Source organism: Mchenga conophoros, linkage group LG5, assembly GCF_057382185.1.
Source record: "Mchenga conophoros isolate Kocher_MC1m ecotype Shallow Benthic linkage group LG5, M_conophoros_male_GT1.1, whole genome shotgun sequence".
In the NCBI taxonomy this organism is placed as follows: domain Eukaryota; kingdom Metazoa; phylum Chordata; class Actinopteri; order Cichliformes; family Cichlidae; genus Mchenga; species Mchenga conophoros.
The window spans coordinates 29,485,882-29,506,090 of record NC_140530.1 but is presented as its reverse complement, the minus strand read 5'-3'; the positions used below and the strand labels follow the sequence as shown (position 1 = coordinate 29,506,090).

General features: G+C 37.3%; 2 protein-coding genes across 3 annotated transcripts in view; one reads left to right on the top strand and one right to left on the bottom strand.

The window, feature by feature from the left end:
- cenpp (centromere protein P) overlaps positions 1-20,209 on the top strand; it is a 117,043-nt gene that overhangs the window by 65,251 nt on the left and 31,583 nt on the right. The window lies entirely within an intron of this gene.
- aspn (asporin (LRR class 1)) lies at positions 5,027-16,411 on the bottom strand. The gene is made up of 8 exons (XM_085274750.1): positions 16,073-16,411; positions 13,549-13,828; positions 12,207-12,319; positions 10,014-10,227; positions 8,666-8,776; positions 8,309-8,402; positions 7,777-7,915; positions 5,027-6,351 (listed from the first exon to the last, which is right to left on the bottom strand). The coding sequence occupies exons 2-8, from the start codon at positions 13,784-13,786 to the stop codon at positions 6,154-6,156; spliced, it is 1,107 nt and encodes a 368-aa protein (XP_085130876.1). The 5' UTR covers positions 13,787-13,828; positions 16,073-16,411; the 3' UTR covers positions 5,027-6,153.

Genomic DNA, 20,209 nt, shown 5'->3' with positions numbered 1-20,209 from the left:
TGAAACGTTTCTCCCACAAAACGCTACGTCCAGATGAACAGAATCAACTTTTGGAGATTTAATTACCTGGATGATTGAGCATGCATCAAGACGTACACACAACAACCTTTTAGAAATGTGTCTTTTAGAAATTTTGCACAAGAATGACAAAAAAAACCCTACAGAAAACAGAAAATTAGCATTTAACTTGGAAGATGGAAGATGCTGGGCCTTTTTCTGTTCTTAAACATTACTACAAGTGTTTGGTGTTGAAGGCATTGTTCTTCTCTGTTTCTGTGCTGCTTTCATTTTAAGCTGAGTTTGAAAAATTAACCTAAAGGTTTGTTGTGTTTTTTGAAAAGTCATAAGAGCCACTCTACCAATATGATTAATATGCTGTTTTAACCTACAGTGTTAAAATTATTTGCAAATAAATCACTTTAGAACTGAGCATAATCCAAACGTACAGTAATTTGTGTCAAATTATGTTGCACTAATTTTTAACTGTACAAATAGAAGGAAAAATATGCTCCATTTCAAGTGACCTTAACTACACTGCAACTGGGACCCAACAACTTGACCTCTTTTTAGACATTCGGAGCATCATGACATTCATCTATTTCCCCCCCCCCCCCCCCCCCCCCCCCCCCTTTTAACTACCTTCAGCAAATAAAGAAATTTGGTAGATTAAAGTCATAACTGGAGGAGAAAATGGAAGACACAAAAGGACATGAAAATAATAAAGCTGAAGATGGAGTATAGTTAGAGGACTAAAAGTAGAGGGTGAAGAGAGGTAAAAGCCCTGATGTTAGGACTGTGATTGTGTGTGTGTGTCTGTGTGTGTATGACTGTGAGACGTGGCAGAACGAGGCCTAGCCAAATGGCAGATCTGTTCCATATGTTTCCTGGAGACAGAGAGCGAAAGAGAGAGAGGCAGTTCCCCTCTACCCCACCCACAGCTCATGGAGTCTTTATTTAAAAAGACAAAACAGACCAGAAGCAAACCATCCATATCCCTACTGTACTTCAGTTTAGGCTAATTTTCTTTAAACTATAGATAATAGTTTCAGGTAAAGATGGAGGTGACGAGTTCACTCGGCAGGTGTTGGATATCTGGGAGTTTGCAGGAACTGTTGCTCCTTAAACTCCCAGAGAAGCTGAGAGAGAAAAAGAAAAGATACAGCCTGTCATGCTTTTCACTCTGGTTTGATCTCATTTTTCACTGCCATATTCAGTCATGTTGCTTATTTATCGCATCTATATATACAGTAAATAGGGAATCTGGAGTTCTGCAGGACCTGGGCACCTTCTAGGCACTGAGTCATGTGTCTGTCCAATGCGCTATTGTTATTGCTACTAAAGGTGGTTCTACAAGCTGTTGAATCATGGGGTGTATAGTTTTTCACATGTTCCTTCTGCATGTTGGTTTTATTTTTGTTAAATAAGTAATTAACATTATTTGAAATGTCATGTTATTCATCCGAGGTTCAATTTAAATAATTTTAGAACCTACTATCGTCCAATCTCTTTCTTATTATGTTTTTATGTAAGAGCTTGAAAGTGTTTGGGGTTTCTTTGTTTTTTGGGGGGTTTTTTGGGGTTTTTTTTTTTGGGGGGGGGGGGGGTCCACATGGCTGTGTTTAACTTGTCAAATAGTTTTTGTTAGCAGACCTGGAATGCAGAACCTTTTATGTCTGCAATCAACACAATATTTTGAAAAACCTTCCATGAAAACCCAATAGAGGGGGCACTTTTAAAGCCTATATCTTCATCTGTTAAACAAGACTAAAAATCCAGAATTTGGTTGCTAACAACAAAAGTGTCCATAGGGGAAAAAAAAGAATACAGCGAAACGTAAATCAGGAACAAAACAAACTCGTGGTTTGAGGCAAGCTGCTATAACCACCAAGAACAATAATAAACATAAATACAGAAATATAAAGTTACAAGCTTGTTAAAGGCATACGTTACTCAGAGAAATAAACAACAACAAATATACCACCCACCTACTGTGTACAGTGGGTTTATTAAAAACACAGCCCAGCACCACTGTGCACTTTGACGCTTGCTGGTGACGATTTTCCTTTTTTTAATTTTAGTCCCATGGTTGGAAAATTCACTTATCACAGCTGGAGAGTGGATAGAGCAGAAACAATAACAACAATAATACTATCCAAAAAAAAGTAAAATACTATACAAAGATACTTATTTATTTCTTAATACATGATTATATTTCTTAAGTTAGCTAAAGCTATCAAATACTGACTACACCACTTTTAATATGCTGTACTTCATGATTGTTTACAGCTTGTTGTGCTGCCCCCAAGTGGCCTCAGTTGTTGCAGGTTTAAGCAGTGTAGCACTCTATGGTGTAATTTAGACACTTTTTTGGTGCATAGTAGGGCTGCACGATTTTGCATAAAATGAGAATCACGATTCTTTGGCTTAGAATTGAGATCATGATTCTCTCACAATTTTCTTTTCCAATATAAATATTTATTGCACTTATTAACTGCACATCAACTTCGTAACAGTTGAGACTTAACATAAAAACAATAAATAAAACATAAAAACAATAAATAAACATAAAAACAACAAATGTCTCACATTTTGTGGTTGCCGCAAAATGTTGTACTGCTTGAAATTCCGTCTCCACCGTTGCTCGACACTGCGTGTATAGAGCAGGTAGTGCAACAATAGAAAAATAGTTGCGGGACGGCACTGTGTAGCGTTTGTCTAGGGTGTTGATCATTTTCCTAAATCCCTCGTTTTGCACAGTGTTGATCGGAGCCATATCTTTGGTCAGGTGATAAGTAATAGCCTCCGTAATTTCTTTGTGCCTGCGGGAGTTTGACGGGTATAGGGAAGCGCTGTATAAGGTTCCCGTTATTGATGTTTGGGTGGTTGACCGGGACGGATTTTCTCCTGTCACTTGCTCGTCATCCCTGACGTGCTCTCCGTTGTTTTTTTCCCTGCCAATTTTAGCATCACACGGCACAGCTTCTGTATCATGTGGTATAAGGCTCCGCCCTTGTCATTTGTTGAGCAGGAAGAGTGAGCGCTTGTTTTCATGCAGATTATGTCCCGGATCAAAATGCGGTGCAGTCGTCATCATCTTTTTTTTTTTTTATCGTTGTCATTTGGAAATGAGATGGCACATAAGTATGAATCGAGATCGCGATTTTCTAACGATTAATCGTGCGGCCCTAGTCCATAGTATAGTTTTAGGATGTACTGTTATGTCTGCCACTTTAAGTACATTGTCAGGAAGATCTAAACAAATTGGATTATTGCCATAAATAATTTATTTTTCTTGGTGATGATGTACGAGTTGATAAAGCCACTTTGATTTTATTTATTAAGGTTATGGTGGTGACCTTATGAAACCTTTACTGATATGTTGCTCTTCCTCTTCCATGTTCACGGAGTGGACAAAATATTAAAAGACCTTACCTTTTGTATCTGATGCAACCCAATACAAGAGTATACATTGTCCTATAGTCCTGGATCAGGCTTGCCACACCCTTAAGAGGCTCCATTTTAACAGATGTCTTGTCCTTCCTTCAATTTTGTGGCAATGATGCACAGGATGTCTACAATTTCCATCTCAGTGATGATACAGCTAAACATTAGGTCTAAACATTAACTCTTTGGCATGAATAGTTACTGTGTTGTACAGTGCTGATAAAATGCTGTAGCAAGCAGTTTTAAATGTACAATGGAAAAGTGCTTTTGTAAGTTAAATGTTGCATAAAAGGAATGATTAGAAGATTTACAAGAGCTGTCAGGCTTTCACTTTTTCCCGAGTCTGGCCCTTTGGAGACATACTTTTTTTTAAAAGTAGTGGTAGACTTGGCTGTAATGGCAGAGAACATAAAGAACAAAGAAAACTTTTGTCAAATTAAAATCTGGTTCTGGATTCGTTTCCAGACCTCCACTGACACGGAGAGAAATGCCTCTAACTTTTTATTGTGCAGTGACATCTTCTGGAGAATAAATGTTGCTGCTCTTTATCAGCCTCATGTTAGATAAACTGGTCCAAGTATCAGCATTAGGCTGGATAATTCATTTTCTTGGTCCGAACTAATTGGTTTTGGACTAACTTGACAATATTTCATAATTAATGAAACAATCATCAACCTAAACTTTACAGCGCGTAGGTTAGAAGGGATTACCAAGATGTTTTGCTTAGAATCAGTTCTCAATTGCCCCTTGGGGATAATTAAGTCTTCTGAATCTGAATCTGAGAATTCGCTAGAAAACAAAAACAAACAATCTGATGAAGAGCAGGTGTCCTCGAAATGTCACCAGGCACAACAAATAAGGAATCTGGAGTTCTGCCTTGTGTGAACCGTTACTTCTTGTTCTTTGTCTCATCAGTTGGCAGCCATCTTGAGAGGGCACTGTGCAATTATTCGAGCATTTATTGTGAAGCATTATCTAAAAAAAAAAAAAAAAAAAGTTTACCCCAAAGTAAATCTTTGAAAAGTTTTCCCTTGGAAGTGGGTAGTTACTTCTACCACACTTGTATCAGAGAATTTGACAACAACATTTCAAGGATTTTGGCATTTTTTGAGTGCCATGTCTCTAGTGTACAGAGACTCAACATTTGTCAATTTGCTAAAATTTTATTAAGGATTTTTTTCTTTCTTTTCCGTCTTAAAAATTTTAACTGAATAGTTTTATAAAGCTTGGGCGAAAATCCCTTTAAATGTTCAACATTTGCTAGTTTCTGATATTTTGTAGACTAAATGACATTCATAATGTTTAGTCAAAAATGTCTGAAGGCTGCAGTTCACACATAATTTTCTTGATGTTATAAATAAAATTGTATGTATTTTATATTATGCAAATATAACCAAACTATTATTATTTTTTATTTAAGTTTTATAAAAAATAGACTTTAACTTTCCTTGGTTTCATTTTTGAATATGTGTATACAGCTTATTTTAATTTGAAAATGAATTAATAAAATTCTAAGATTCCCAAATAGAAATGATAAATTCACCTATTTTGTTTTTTAAAATAAAAAGTCAAGACTTACATGTGGAGATGTTCCAGTTTTATTTAGCGACATCCTCAATAAATATAGCACCATTTCAGATCAGAGACCATTGGAAGAAACAGGGACATGGTTGACCATGAGATGTTCTCAGATATCCAGATTATGAATCCTCCTATCTTATTATTTTAAAATTAACTGTAGTTCACATGGATGCTATAGTTCTCTTAAACAGGGGTAAATTTATACATTAGTTACAGGTAATCAGTATATCCCCAGTCCTGCAGAGGACGTATTTGCCTCAAGACCAATGTATAATCCAGTCTGACATTAGGCTGTCAGCTTCTAAATAAAAACATAACAAACATGCATTGAGATAATGTAAAATATCCACAGACATGGGGCTTCAAAGTGACACTTCATCACTGTGTGCAAAGTGCACTTCATAATGCCAACACCACTGACCGTACAGACTTCTGCTGGAAGAAAAAGATATTTCAGTATAGGTGTAGCTGTTCAGCTCCTGTTAGTGGCCTCTAGTGACTCTTCTACGATAATTACAACATCTAATTTGAAAAAAAAAGGCTTCTTCATAATACAAATAAAGTTTTTGTAAGTATTACAAAGACTTAAACACTTTTCTACTCTACATCTCATTAAACAATGCTTACGGTTTTAAAATTAGAAAGAAAATAATAAGAAAAAAAGAATCTCCTTTCTTTAAACAATACATGTACAGCATGTAATACCACTCGTATCATTGGGTGATTTTGCTCAAAAAGTGACCAGAGGGAGGCGCTTTATTCCTAAGAAAGTGTACAGAATAAAAGCTATAAGGCAAAAGCTAAACATCCTATCATGCACCTTACAAAGGTGAGCAGGGCGCTTGTTTTAAGATTTGATTGTAATGCTGTTCGTTCTGTGACATCCTTCTATTTCATGATGTTTGTAGCTGCTAAAAACATTTCCTAGTGTTATAACTTATGATATCATTTTCATCTTCATCAGGGTGTAAATGGTACTTTCATTCCCTGTGTGCTACAGGTTCAAATATACATCTTTCTAGTTTGTTTGTTTTTTAACGGTTAACCCTTTAATAGGAGAGTTTAATCTGTTTTTAGCCTATCAGAATTATTTCCAGCTATGTCCTTATTTTATCATTTCCCTCCACACTACTTTCTGAAGTTTCCAAGCTGTACACCCCTCCGTCCGGTCACGCAGCGAAAGGTTGCCGGCTGTATGGCCCAGTATTTAACAGGGTTGGCAAAGAGACTGATGCCAGTGTACAGGTTCTTCTTGCTGTCGTCCCTGATGGGACAGAAGTCGTTGATTCCCACACTGCTGATTTTGTTGCCATGGAGGAAAATTACCTGAACAGATGGACAGGATTTTGTGTTAGTTATTCTTCTGCTTTTTTTTTTTTTTTTTTTTTTACAGCAAACTACGCATGAGTAAAAGTTATGCGTTATTACTGCTTTATTGCTACACTGGAACCTCATAAACACAACCCAATAGGAGGAATGGTCTGTTAGGCATTACTTAATGACTCCAGGTTGCTAAGTTAAAGGAGTCTTGTCTTGCTTGGAAGGCTGAAATATATTCCTGCAAACATATTTTCCTTTTTTATTTACATTGTGACTGAGTCATTCTACAAGAACCATATCATGACTGTGAGACTTCTGCTCAAGCTACTCTTATATTGGAGTAGTGGTGGAAGCTCTCATGTTTGTTCCACTTACACATTAGCAGCTGTGAGTGTATATAAGTGGAAAAAAGTTACACCAGGATTATACTCGCTTGTGGACATGCACACAGACGGCTGCAGACACCACAGATGTTTAGTTTTTTTGCCAAACTTTTGGAGTACAAAACCTTTGGAGTACACCATGAGAACACATCCAAAGTACATGTCACATGTCATACTTCAACAAGTACTTCAACAAACAAGTCTCACAAATCAGCAGACATCTTAAAACTCCTCTAGGCACTAATTTGGGCAATTATTTTAGAGGATTATATACATTGCACCTTTAAGTTTAAGTAAGGAATTATTTTGTCAGAAAAGGGTTTTGAAAAAGTGCATTCCACCTGCAAGTTTTTTTTTTCTTGTAGTGCAGTGACCCTCAAGTTCACTCATATGAAATAATGAAAATGCTCAGATTAGAGGAGAACCTGCATACTCAGGGACATATAAAATATAGTCTGCTCTCACATCCACATGCAAGAATAGGCTTGCGTAAAAAAGACACTGAAGGTAATAATGCCAAACAGGCCTAGACATCAGTCAGCAATTCTTTGGCAACCACAGAGTATAAGGGAGGAATGATTTAAAAAAAAAAACAGTTGGAAAGTGGTTGCTGGGTCTCATTAGGTTGTCTTTGCTTTGGTTGCTGAAGATTTTCCTGTTCACCCATAGTTTGCATGGAAGACCCTGACCTGTTTGGACACTCACCAGTTACTCACTGAATAATATTGAAATAGTTGAAAACCGAATGGAGGTTTCTGGTACAAGTTAAGCTACTTTCAAGGTGCATGAAGAATAGCAATAGCTTTTTTAACAATTTCACCTACAGCCAGCTAGCAACCTCCAACAACTGCTCACTGATCGGTTGTTGCCAGGGGGTCAACAATGAGTCTCTAGGCCTTTGTCAATTTGGTCTAAAACATCTGTTGTTATAGTAAAAGGACGCTCACCCACAAATAAAGTTTGCACAGTTATGACTTACAGAGGTTTGAGTTGTGCTGCTAATTTTATTTACCAAAGTCGCAGCATTGTGACAGTGTCCATATCTCACCTGTAGGTAGCGCAGGGAACTAAGGCCAGGCGGGACCTTTCTCATACGGTTGTTGTCCAGGTAGATCTCACGGATTTTCGGGGTGTTGGCAAGGCTGCCATTTTCTACATACTTGATCTGGTTAAAAGCTAGTCCTAGCCTGTAAAATTAACAAGTTATTAAGATATAGAAGCTTAAAAAAAATTTAACATCTTGCATAATTGCTTAATATCGGTCTGTTGTTCCTAACTTATGGTGCCCTGGTGGTGCAAGATTGCAGGTGGGAACTAGAATCAGTCTTTAGGAAATCATTAGTATCATGCTGTGGAGTGAAAACACTATAAATTGTGACAGTGTTTTTTTTCCTTTTAATTCTGGTGTCAGTTTTATTTCTGAATGTTTGAGTAAACAGTCACCAGTGTTTACAAATTTGTTATTCCTGTTGATTGAAAAGTTAAGTTAATCTAACCAAAAGCATGAAGGAGAAATCTGTGTTAGTGAAGGATGTCTTTTAAAAAATCAGCTTTTAGGTTAAAGGATTGGTGGTTTTCACCTCTGCAAGTTTTTATATCTGATGAAGTCTTCTATTTCCACCTTAGAGATCTTGTTGTAGTCCAGACTCAGTTCTGTAATGGAGGATGGGAAATCTGGAAGACACAACATACAGTGATTATAAGCAGTGTAAGTAGCACATTAAGATGATTTATTTCTTATGATCTTTTGTAATGATTTGACAAAAAACTTATCAAATTACATCATATTAATTGAAGTTAGTGGTTTTACGGCTAACTTTACTGTGTAGCTAGGTCCCAGTGTGTAAAACTGTCAGTGTATGAGGAGAAAGAAAAGTGTAAAAGCTTTTAAAATGAATTGTTTAAAACAGTAAAACATAACATGAGTGATATCCTACCTTTTGGTATGGAAGTTAGTTTGGCTTCCGCTATACCGATATACAGAGTCGACAGGCCATTAAAAGCTCCTATCTCAATTCCACTGTTGGTCAGAGGGTTGGCCCCCAGCTCTATTTGAGTAAGCACAAAACATCTGGTTTTATTATTAATGATTCATTATTTCAATAGAGAACCTGCATCAAGTAAAGTACAACAGATCTATTGTAATGACATTCTCATCTGTTGCTCTTGGAGATCTGTACAGCTTTGTTTACATTCTCTATAAATAGAATTAATCAATAAGCCTGGACAGCTTGCAAAGTCTTGACAATAGTCTTCTAAATGATCTATTGATAACAAAATCTTGGCTTGGTCTGCATAAGGTCTTGAAGTGATTGTGTTACTGATCGTATCATTCTGTCGCTGCTGTAATGGCAGAACTCTTTGTCCAAATGAAGTGTTATGTCTGTTTTCCACTGGTCTTTTGAAGGTGATTTATTGGGTTTTCATTGTTTTCTGTCTTACAATACACACTGTTACAATGATGGGTGCTCCTATTAAACATGGTCAAAGTTTCAAATAATGAGGTCATGTGCATGTATAAATATTCTTGTGAGCCAAAAGCTCAAGCCTAAAGCTCCACCATATCTATGTGGACATATTCACATTAAATTAGACTTAGCATGGTCAGTAGAACCCTTGCAGATATATGAGAAGATAAAATTTATCATACAAACACTAACAGTTATATAGTGATTAAACCACTAATACTTTGACCATTAAGAGGTTGTTTGTTTAATCATGAGGGGAACCTTTGAGGTACTCTAAAGAGTTTTTAGTTGCCTAAATTCAATTGCATGTTAACCTGTACAATGTTTTGGACTAACACAACTGACCTGCAGCCTAGAGCCACTATGATTTCCTTTAACCATCTAGTCCTTAGATTGATTGATATAGAGACTATTGATATAGGGTTTGGATGCAGTTGTTGCATTAACTATTAGTTTATCGATCTGTAACGACAGAGGTGGCAGATGATAAAATACTATTTTAGTATGAGTAGGCAGTAGAAGTTGAAGGCAGTTGAAAGGCAGTAGCAACCAGCTTGTTTTATTATGTTGGATTAAGAGCTTTTTGGACCTTTATGTAAGTCTGTAATTACTATTCATGCCAGATCTAGGTTATAGCCATTCCTTCATTCTGTTTGATTATTTTTCACTGTTAAAGTAATGTTATTACCTCCTGATGATTCCTCTTTTGACTGAATAAATAAATCTTCAGACCTTTCCTTAACGAAGAACCATACACCACTGCCTTTAGAGAACAGCTATAGTTAACCAGACAGAAGAACCTAAAAGTGGGTCTTACCCAACACATGAAGTTTCCTCAAGCCCTTAAATGCATCCTTCTGAATTCTGTCGATCTGGTTTTCATGAAAGCGGAGTTCAATGACATTGGGAGGCAAATTTGCAGGGATCTCAATCAGCTGGTTGTAGGACAGATACAGCAGTCTGAGATTGTCCATGTTTTTGAAGGCCTTTGGATGAATCTTAGAGATCTTGTTGTTGATCAGAAACAGGCCCTGTTTTAGGGAAAAGGGGAACTTTAATAGAGCTTTATAGATTCAAATTCAGTTTTGCTTCATTTCCTGCACAAAGTTAAAGAGTGGAAAGTTTGAAACAGCAAAGAATGAACTTTTCTGGCCAACATTAAACCTGTGCTCGGTAAAAGGTTTTCAACAAAGAACAACATATGCTTATGATTGAAAACATTTATGTTTTGCTCAAGTTATGTTGTGCTTTTTTTGTAGTGTACTACAATAGTGAGACTTGAATCGTCATGAAGACTTTATTACATTTAGAATCAATGAGCAGACTATGAAGTAAACAACATTCAGCACTATCAAGATGCTGGTCAGTTGCACTATTCAAGCACTGTGATTAACCACAATAATAGCATGAAGTTCTGGTTTTGTTCAGTGTTTTAGGCCTTGATGTGTTTTATTCTCAGCTGAGAAAACATTGTCTACAGATCAAAGATAAAGCTTCTCTCAGCAGAGTTTTATAAAAAGTAGCTCTTTTTTTCCTTGAAGGCTGCTCTTGGACTGATATCAGTGCATTGTTTCTCCCTATCTCATAGCTGTAACAGTTACAAGACAGCATGGTCAGTCACTGATATCCTGGGGCTGAATGTGACTCATTTTAAATTTCAGAACCAGGTCTGTTCTTGTTGCCTTAGTACTAATTTGTGCTGTTTTTTTGTCTTTGGTGTGTCTCAGTTTAAAGGTCTAGGGAGAACAAAAAATGTGGCCAGTTTTATTTCAAAAGACCTCATCAGCTGGACATTATATTATGTTTATAACAACAGTCAACTTTTCCCATATTGACCCATGAGTATTGTGGGGTTTAAACTGCAAATTACATACATAATTTATTTATTAGCAGAAATATTTACATTTATGGTTTATGGTTCTAATTGTTTTATTTAATGTGTCATTAGGTCTGAATTTATGTAGTGTTAAGTGTACCATTAACAATTAATGGTTACCAGATTTTGTACCGTACTGACTTAAGTGACTTTGATGTTTCATTTTGGCCTCTTAGGGCTTCACAATTAATCCAGTTTTAGTTTCAGGTACAATTTTGGCTCCAAGCAAATATGAAAACAAGCTGATAAGATCAAACCATTATTATGCTGCATCCTTTCTTGAAATTATGCTTCACTTTTGTGTTTAATTATGAACCCAGTGCAATATTTCATTTAAAATGCTGCATTTTCACCCCTTCTGACTTCCTGCCGAGCTGCAATGCATTTAGGTCAGGCATGATGGATCTCTTTGTGGTAATTTGTGATTTCATTAGAGACAAAACTATCCATGATCATTACTTTTGGCATAATCAGAAGTTTTTGCATTGTATTAAGTGTAAGAAACTATGCAGTCCTGCCCTCAGTTTGAGCTATTGCAGCTTGGATTTTTCCTAATTCATGGAAACTTTTAAACAAGAGGGTTTACTGGGGGAATAACTGTAAATGTAAATGCTAAGACAGCATACCATCAAAACTAATAATATACCTATGAGCTTCACCTAACTTTGTATTCTTGGGTTATTGTACAACAGGACATTTGCAAATAAACAAAGGCCTCAGTCACAGAGGTCAGTTTAGAGTTCTACTCTGCCCAGCTTAGAGCAGAAGAGCTGTGCTGATGTGTGAATACAGTATGTTTGAGTCAGCTCTTTTAATCTTTAGTAGAAAGATTGGTATGTCCAGTTATCCAGCATTATTTTTAATGATGTAATGCATTCCCCTCCATGTGCAGTATATGAGCATTGCTAAAACGTGCATTCTTTTGTAGTACTTGTACATAACATATGGAGGATGCATAATGTGACTGGAACTTATTTGCTTATGTAGTTTGGTTTTCTAAGGTGGACTGATGCCATTCAGTTACTACATTTACTTGTAACTAACTTGCCGGCATGCTTCTTCATATATTAGATGTTAACAGTAAGTAGTTCTGCACCATGCGCAGGGTAAACTAGTTCTTAAAGGATGCCTTACATAAAGCTTGTTGAGGTCTTTAAAGTCATCCTGCTGGATTTCAGTGATATCATTGTTTTGGAGATCAATCATCACTGTGTCTTCTGGAATCTTATCAGGAACAGATATCAGACCTGTTAAGAAAAAAACATAAATGCGTATTTAAAGGAAAGAGTTGGATCAGAAATGATGGAAATAATTGGGGTTTTTTTTAACCGAGATACACATGTGAAAAAGAAATTGTCTTTCTGATTATCCTAGGTCTCTGATAAAATATCAGTGGGTCATATGTCTGGGGTAATTATACCAAATAGTATTTCAGAAAAAAATCACAAGCTGCTGCTGCGTGTGCCAATAGTATATGAACGTTTGGTTAAAAAAATTTAAGTTATTGGAGTGATTGGCAGTGGACCCTTGGGTGTTTTCATAGCTTAATCCTAGTACCAAAGTATAAGAGAGCCCCACTTTACTGTAAGTTGGGCTTTTGGAGTTTAATGTACTGTAGTTCTTTAATGTACTTTAGTTCTAGAACTTTGACCACAAAACCAAATAGAAAATTTTAGTTTTTTGAAATGCTGGAAATGAAGGCTTTCCTGTTCCATTGGTGAGTTGTGTGTGAAAATTGTTTGGCTGCATTGCCCCTACATTTTAGAAAGTTCACATTAAATGTATATATGATGCCAAATTTCATCAGTGTCTTAACATTCATATATTTTGTTATATGACAACAGTTTAACAGTCAAATTGTTGTTAGTCCTGATCACTTTTTTAAATTCATATACTGTAATGCCTCCTGTAAACCCAAATCAGCAATGACTAAGTACTATCTCAGATATTCCTCTACAGTTTGTGGTCATGGTGATGTTAGTCATATATGCACCACCCAAATGCTGTTAATCAGCAAGGTTTAGGCAAGCATGTCTTACAAGATGTCATTAAGATTTTTTTTTAGCAATTAATGCTCAAGTGGATTTTGGAGACTGCTTTCAGTGGTAGATAAATCCTAAAACCTTGCAAGGCAGAGATTGCTGATATCCTTTTATAAAACTGATGTTAAAATAAATATTTATTTTAAAAAAACGTTTTCACATAGACAAATACAGCAACTACTACATGATTGCTGTTCTATTTTATGTATATGAGTGCCAGAAATAGAGAAGTAACTTAAGGCCAGACTAAACCATAGTCATATTTTTGTCATTGAATTTAACTGGAATAAACATAAGATTATCACTAGCCTTACCTATCATCTTATATGGCAGACTTAACATAGCGTTTTGAATTGAATGTGTTTTAGCACACTCCATGTTTCTAGTAACATAATATAACATAATGAGTTACTTCAGACTGAGTGTGTTCTAACCCTGGTCAGAGCACTGCACCACTCTGGGTGAGCAATGACAATGAGCTGGACAGTCATCGTAATCGTCGTCATCATCATCGTCGTCATCATCATCGTCATCATCATCATCATTTGAATCCGACATCATGATTTCATGGATTTTTGTGTCATAGTTTTTCAGGTAGTCCATTACATTGATTGGTTGGTAGGGTTTGGCATTGCCTAGCGCCAGCAGGCAAAGCAAGAGGAAGATCCTCATGGTTTTATTAGAGTTGTGGTTAAACAGCAGCCAAGGAGAACTCTAGGAAAGACAGGATAAATGAATGAAAAAAATGAATACATTTACAATTACAGTTGCATCGTTGCATCCATGCTTGTTCCACTGGTGATTTTTTTTTTTTGTACCTGAACTTTTATTTCAGCCTGAACAAAACTGAAATTCACATACCAGTTATTTTTCTCAGCTCACTTTGTATTTCTAGTATAGTGTAATAACTGAGTAAAATGGTGCCTGCTAGATTTGTTAACCCCTCTTACTAGTGTTCTTATCATCCTTGTTTAAAGTAACTCAAAGTGCCATGTTTAAGTAGTCCCCACTGTGGAGGTTGAACTTGATAACATCACAAGAAAACTTTATTAATTAATTACCAGAATAGAAAACAACAGAACAAAACAGTTCTGGCACAGTATAAAGCACACTTACAGGATATAGTATTTAGTTAGCTGAGAACTGTCTATTCCAACCTTTTTTTAATCTAGTGATCTATCAGTCTTTTCTTGACTACATTTTTACTTAAAAAAACTAATGCAGCTAGTGCCACAGTTAGGAACCACTGTAATGTATAATTGCTGATCATTCTGACTGTTGTGCTGCAGTTTTTCCTGGGTTGTGTTTTTTCCTAAAAACAATCCAGTCAGAGCTTTATAGGAACCACCATTCTAGATTGTTGGTGGTGTTGGAGCTTTATAAAACTAGTACTAATTTCACCATACACATGAGCAGTTTTTAGTGCATGAGTTAAATTTCATTTTTACAGCTTGATTTAAGAATATTACTAAAACAGTACATTTGAAAGTGCATGTGGACTTCCTGGAGAGATAAATTTTCATAAGTGCTACCCTTTTTTTCTACCAGTGTTTCCATGGAGCTCTCAAAACCTCCTCTGGAAAGGACTTCTTGCAGCCAACATAAATGTTTCTCCAGCTCTCACCTATTCACCATCTGTGGTCATTCACAACATGATTTATATATCCTCCTCGATTACATATTCACATAACCAGCCGAGAGAGGCTGACATTGTCTGGTTCCGTGCTTCTGCTAATCTTGATGGATTCTGAGCCGTGCAGTTCAACGTGCAGTCCACCCACAAATATGTGGTGGTGGTCGAGCATCCTGCTTTGACAGCAAATACTGCACAGCACCGACCCCCTTCCTCTGCCCCCAGTCTGTCTGTGTTCCACATGTGAACATTTAGCCCAAAAAAAACAACAACAAAAAAACTATAAATACATCAAATGCTTCATGTATGCTTTCCAATTGTGCAGTAAGTTGGGAATAATTCTTCTTTGTTGTTGTTTTCTTTTCACTGAGTCAAACAACCATTGAAACCTTAGAAGTTTCATTAACTGCAGTCTGACTGGCGCAGCAAATATTTACATCTAAAGAGGCATTTCATAAGTATTCAAACCAGATGTCTTTCATTAGGACTCTCATAATCTTATTACCACTTACATTGAGAAATTATCTTTAATATCACTTGGTCTCAATTATTACATGTCTAGTCATGAAAAGGTCAGAAAATACTCGTCATTTTCCATTTCTAAACATCAGATGTCTTGTTCTCTTTGATCATCTGTCCTGAGTCTAAACATTCACTTTACAAACACCAAATCTAAAACTGAAGCTAAAACCAAAAGTCCTGGGCATGCTGATGATGATTTCAGAAATAATCAGTAAGAAATAGACACATTGACAGTCAACACTTAATTGATAGTCGGATTTATGCCTGAACCTTTTCTTTTTAATTTAGGGATTTTTAAAAATGTTGATACCATGGTTAGAGCCGTCTCCTATACATCTGGCATAGGAATTTTAATTAGAAACTATAAACTACCTTTTCCATGCATTTATGCATTTATTATTGGTACCATGACCGTATTTTGTATTTTTTGTCAAATGAGCAAAGACCCCAAGCAATGCATAAATGTATTACTCTTCTCAGTATAAAGCCTAAAACTAGACTGGTCTTTCAACATGAGACATGTAAACTTAACTTCACTGTAAAATGATCTAAGCACAATCTTATTGCATGCAAGTAAGTATTTATCAGTATCAGGATGCCCTGCCATAGCCATCAGCAGTTTAAATTAAAATTGGCAGATTAGAATTTGCAGCCTAGTAATTTGGCTCTACCAAAACACCTCTAGTAACTTTAAAGGTAACAACAGAAGTCTTGCTAACTGACCACAGTACCATTAGCTTGCTGCATTAGAAATATGAATTGGTGTTTTTATAAACAAGAAATTAATCCAGGGTGTGTCCTACCTCAGCTGTCAGGTGTGTTTATGTCCTGGTTTAAACCCCACACAGTGAGCAGAGCAGCAGCAGGGTCCAGCTGGAAGGCTGAGAGTTGGATCCTCAGTCAATACATTCCCAGTGAACGAAGAACAGCATCACCCTTCCTCTCCGGGAAAAAAAAAAGGGGGGGGGGGGAAGTGGTCCCCTGAACACCCCCACCAACGGAAAATTTCCACTGGTAAGGGTGAGAGGTTCGGTTTTAGTAAAGAGCTCTTGATTCTCTGAGTGATCACACCATCTGTAGGCCTGTGGGACTAAGTTTGAAAAGGCATTGTTAAGAGTTTAGTCATGTGCTTTTCATCAGGAGCTTTGAAGTAATGCCAGAATAGTTAGATTCAGACTCCTGTATGCTCAAGTCTTTATATATAGAACATACTGGTAGGTCTGTCACCTCCCCTCCCTTCTCAGCCACATTAACTGTTTTACATCAGTGTGAATGGTTTCTTCTCTGAGGCACGTTGGCACTGGGTTAATAAAGGATAGTACAACTGTACAGCTGCTGTAGCGGTTTCGTTTGTCTAATTGAAACAACAGGGTGGAGTTGAGCCTGCCCTCTCAGAGATTTTAGGGTGATGGTGAAGGACTGGTAGACAGTTCATTTAGATCAATATTACTGAAGACTAGCGATCAGAAAATTTGAGGTAAACATGATATAAGAACACAGCAACAGTCTCTGAATATAGTTTACCCATAGGAAGTGGAAATGCATTTATACACTTTGGAAGAATATATCATATTATCAAAGTGGCTGAAGTATTTTATTTTTAAGCAAACAAAAGAAATGTTTGGCACTCAGTTTTCATTTTTGTGCACAAAAGTACATTTATTTGGCAGATTTACTTGTATTTAAACTGTAGAGATAAGTAGAAACATAACTGTTGTGCTTTGCATTTTTGCAAAGCTGCTGTCATGTCTGAATAAAGGTGTAAGGAACAGTTACATAACAAACCTTATGATATGTCTAGACCTTTTCTGTCTTCTTTCTAGAGCCAAAACTTTTTGGAAAAAAAGAACTGAGAACAATTTCCGTTATATCAGCCCACAGGCAGATGTCCACAATTCTAAACAACTTGTTAAGGTGTATTACTCTTTGGCAATGAAGTGATACACTCTTAAGGTGATACAACATACCATTACAGTCAGTCAGAACTGGCAGCTTGGTGTTATAAATGTCCTGTTTGTGGATTTGGAAAGCAGAGACAAAAGATAATTGGAGGTGATGCTTTGCAACATCAAATTAAAGTTTACTATATATTGTGCTCTGCGTGATGTTGTCTTAACAAGACACAGTAGGAAATCTTTCAGCTTTACATTTGAAGCAGGAATGAGAAGTACCTCCCAAGAATGGAAAAGCTAACAGCTTGTTCCCTCAGGGGTTCAAGTGTTATACAATTCCTTTTTCCATTTACTTCTGGTATTTTCTGCTGAGCTGAGCTGGAATTGCACAACTTATGGCTGAGCCAGACCATCCAAATATGCCCTGGTTTGGCAGTCAGAAGACCCGAAATGGGATCGGGTCTGTTTTGGTTTTAGTGAATCGTCTTGGTGGGGAAATCAAATTTTCCAAACCATCACAGATCTGGTTAAATAATCATCACATCAACAAGGAGCCTTCTGACTTCTTTCATGTGCAACAAACTTTTTGAAGGAAATTCCTAAACGTAAGCTCTCAGTTTTATCACTTGTTATTCCTACCACTAGCTTTTGACTTGGTATAGCAATAAATAAACTCATGAACAACTTGTGGGAAACGCAGCAAAAATCTGATTTTACCTCCAGGCTAAAAAAGGGAAAACATCTCTTGTTCCCAGAAGCTGGAAAATCAACATGCCCTGTTGATGTATGCCTCTCTGATGTATGGGTAGAACATGTCTCAAAGTTTAACTTTTACTTTTTAAACTTTCACGAATATATAGCTAATTTTACATTACATTTACATTTTTGTGGTATTTTTCATAACTGGCTACATATATTTATGTAATTTGTCTTTTTAAAAGCGTGTTAAATAATGTGCTTGAGGCTAGTTGGATGCATTTAAGTAGTCTCACAGAACTATGTCCACTTCACGTATTAGATACCAGTAGCTTAAACACGTCCACCTTCTTGGTTAAAACCTCAGACTCAGTTTCCAGCTCCCCATAATCACAGCTTCATGGCTGTGTGCTGAAACAATAGCCTCTTGGGAGCCAGATTGTCAGTTTAAAAGATGCCATTTTCCCAAACACTGGAGGGATCTGATTAGACCATGATGTAACCCTACATGAGAGTTTTCTCTTTTTTGTGCCCTGTGTGAGGACTAAGACATTAAAGGTATTTGTCTGCACTGTAAGGACCACTAGCCCCACGGTATATCCTGTTGCGTCATGTTGATCTGGATGGTGGGTGGTCCTTTTGTCTTTCTGCCTACCCAGAAGCAAAGGCAAACTTCAAATTATTGAGCTTCTTTGTCTGAGCCAGGTATCCGTCATGCTGTCGTTTTCTGTTTTCATGCACACGAGCCCTTCGAAACCTCATACCTCTCAGCTGACTGGTCTGCCACAGAAAGATTTAATTCAGTAGCTGTAATAATCCAAAGAGGGGAAACTGGTTTGTGGTAGTGAAAATATTCTATGGCGTAATTGTTGGATTTATTGTCTTCAAACTGCAAATTAAATGTTAGAGATTATTTCCTGATGTGAGATGGTCTGCCTGACTGATGGAACGCGGTCAGGATGTCTCTTCTCTCTAAGGATCTCATACTTTCCAACCCATCAGACGTCTATGACGGCGCTGGAACGGCTGGAACTTGTTGTGTTTTTGTGTTAAGGAGAATTTCCTCCATCTGTTAATTTCTTTTAATGCCGTAAGTCACGGGGGCAACTTCCAGGGCATCTAGCCAAAGAGTTGCCTCAGTGCTGTTGTTGCTTTAGTGCCACAGGAACGTTTTGAAGCCAGGAAACATTTTTAAAAGAACTGTGACCCTGCAACTCAGTGTGTTACCTGTTTCTGGCACTGTTACCCAGCCAGGCTATACAACAGAGCAGTGTTCACTAGCCCCACACTCCACCATGATCTCACCTCACCACAGTTCCACCCGACACTAATATTGATTATTGGTGTTTTGATTGTTTGTTTTTCTACTTTTGTTTTTTGTTTGTTTGTTTTAATGTGACATATATTCTTATTCATAAAACTAACTTTTGCTCACAAGTAACTGTTGGTCAGTAAGTACATTTAACTGCTATTCTAACTGAATTTAGTGATTTAACAATATATTTTAGGTATTCTCACATTGTTTTACTTCTAAATCTGTGTCAGTGGTCACTAGGGCTGCTACGATTAGTCGATTAGTCACGATTACATCAACTATCAAAATCGTCAACGACTAATTTAATAGTCGACACGTCGTTTGAAGCTTTGTAAGATCCCAAAAGACGCAGGAATAAGTAGTAGGATTTAAGAGTGTAATAACGGACTGAAACAGAAGATGGCAGCACTGCATGAAGAAGGATGATAGCTGCCGTTAAACCCCGAAGAAGAAGAAGCTGTGTCCCAGAATTCATAGCGCAGCCCATCGTTTCCAACAATGCTAGTTAGTAGGGATGGGTACCGGTTCTGTCATAAACGGTAGTAACCAGACCGAAAAGCAGCGCACATTTCGGTGCTTTTTTTCCTGAGCTGTGATACACTTTAGATTCTAGCCAATAATTTTACGTTTCCGAGGATAGTAGGCGGGGCCAGGTACGTACGTTCTGTTAGAGCAGAGCTACAGATTAAAAATGTCCAAGGCGAAGCGGTCAAAAGTCTGGCTGTACTTCATAGCAAAATATGCAAACTCAGCAGCAACAAGTGCTTTAAGCTGATACTGTGATACTGTCAAAGGAGGTAACACCTCGAATCCGATGAAACACCTGGCGATGCATAGCGTTTTTTTTAAAAGCCCAGAAATGCGCCGTATTTGATAGCTTGCTGCGAGACCTCACACCGAGCACATCTACTGCGGGTGGGTTGCCTGTTATGCAACATCCCCCAAAAACACGAAGAGGAGAGTCCTGGCCCCTAGCCCTGCCAGTGTAGCAGAAATGATGACGGATGATGGTGGCAGCAGCCGTTCTTCTCTGCGTG

What these genes read in the sequence shown, in the direction of transcription:
- aspn (XM_085274750.1), bottom strand. Translation starts at nt 13,786, where the DNA reads ATGAGGATCTTCCTCTTGCTTTGCCTGCTGGCGCTAGGCAATGCCAAA. An exon ending in ACTAACTTCCATACCAAAAG is followed by an intron (nt 8,403 to 8,665) that starts GTAGGATATCAC and finishes TGTGTCTTCCAG; the next exon opens with ATTTCCCATCCTCCATTACA. An exon ending in GTTCCCTGCGCTACCTACAG is followed by an intron (nt 6,352 to 7,776) that starts GTGAGATATGGA and finishes CCATCTGTTCAG; the next exon opens with GTAATTTTCCTCCATGGCAA.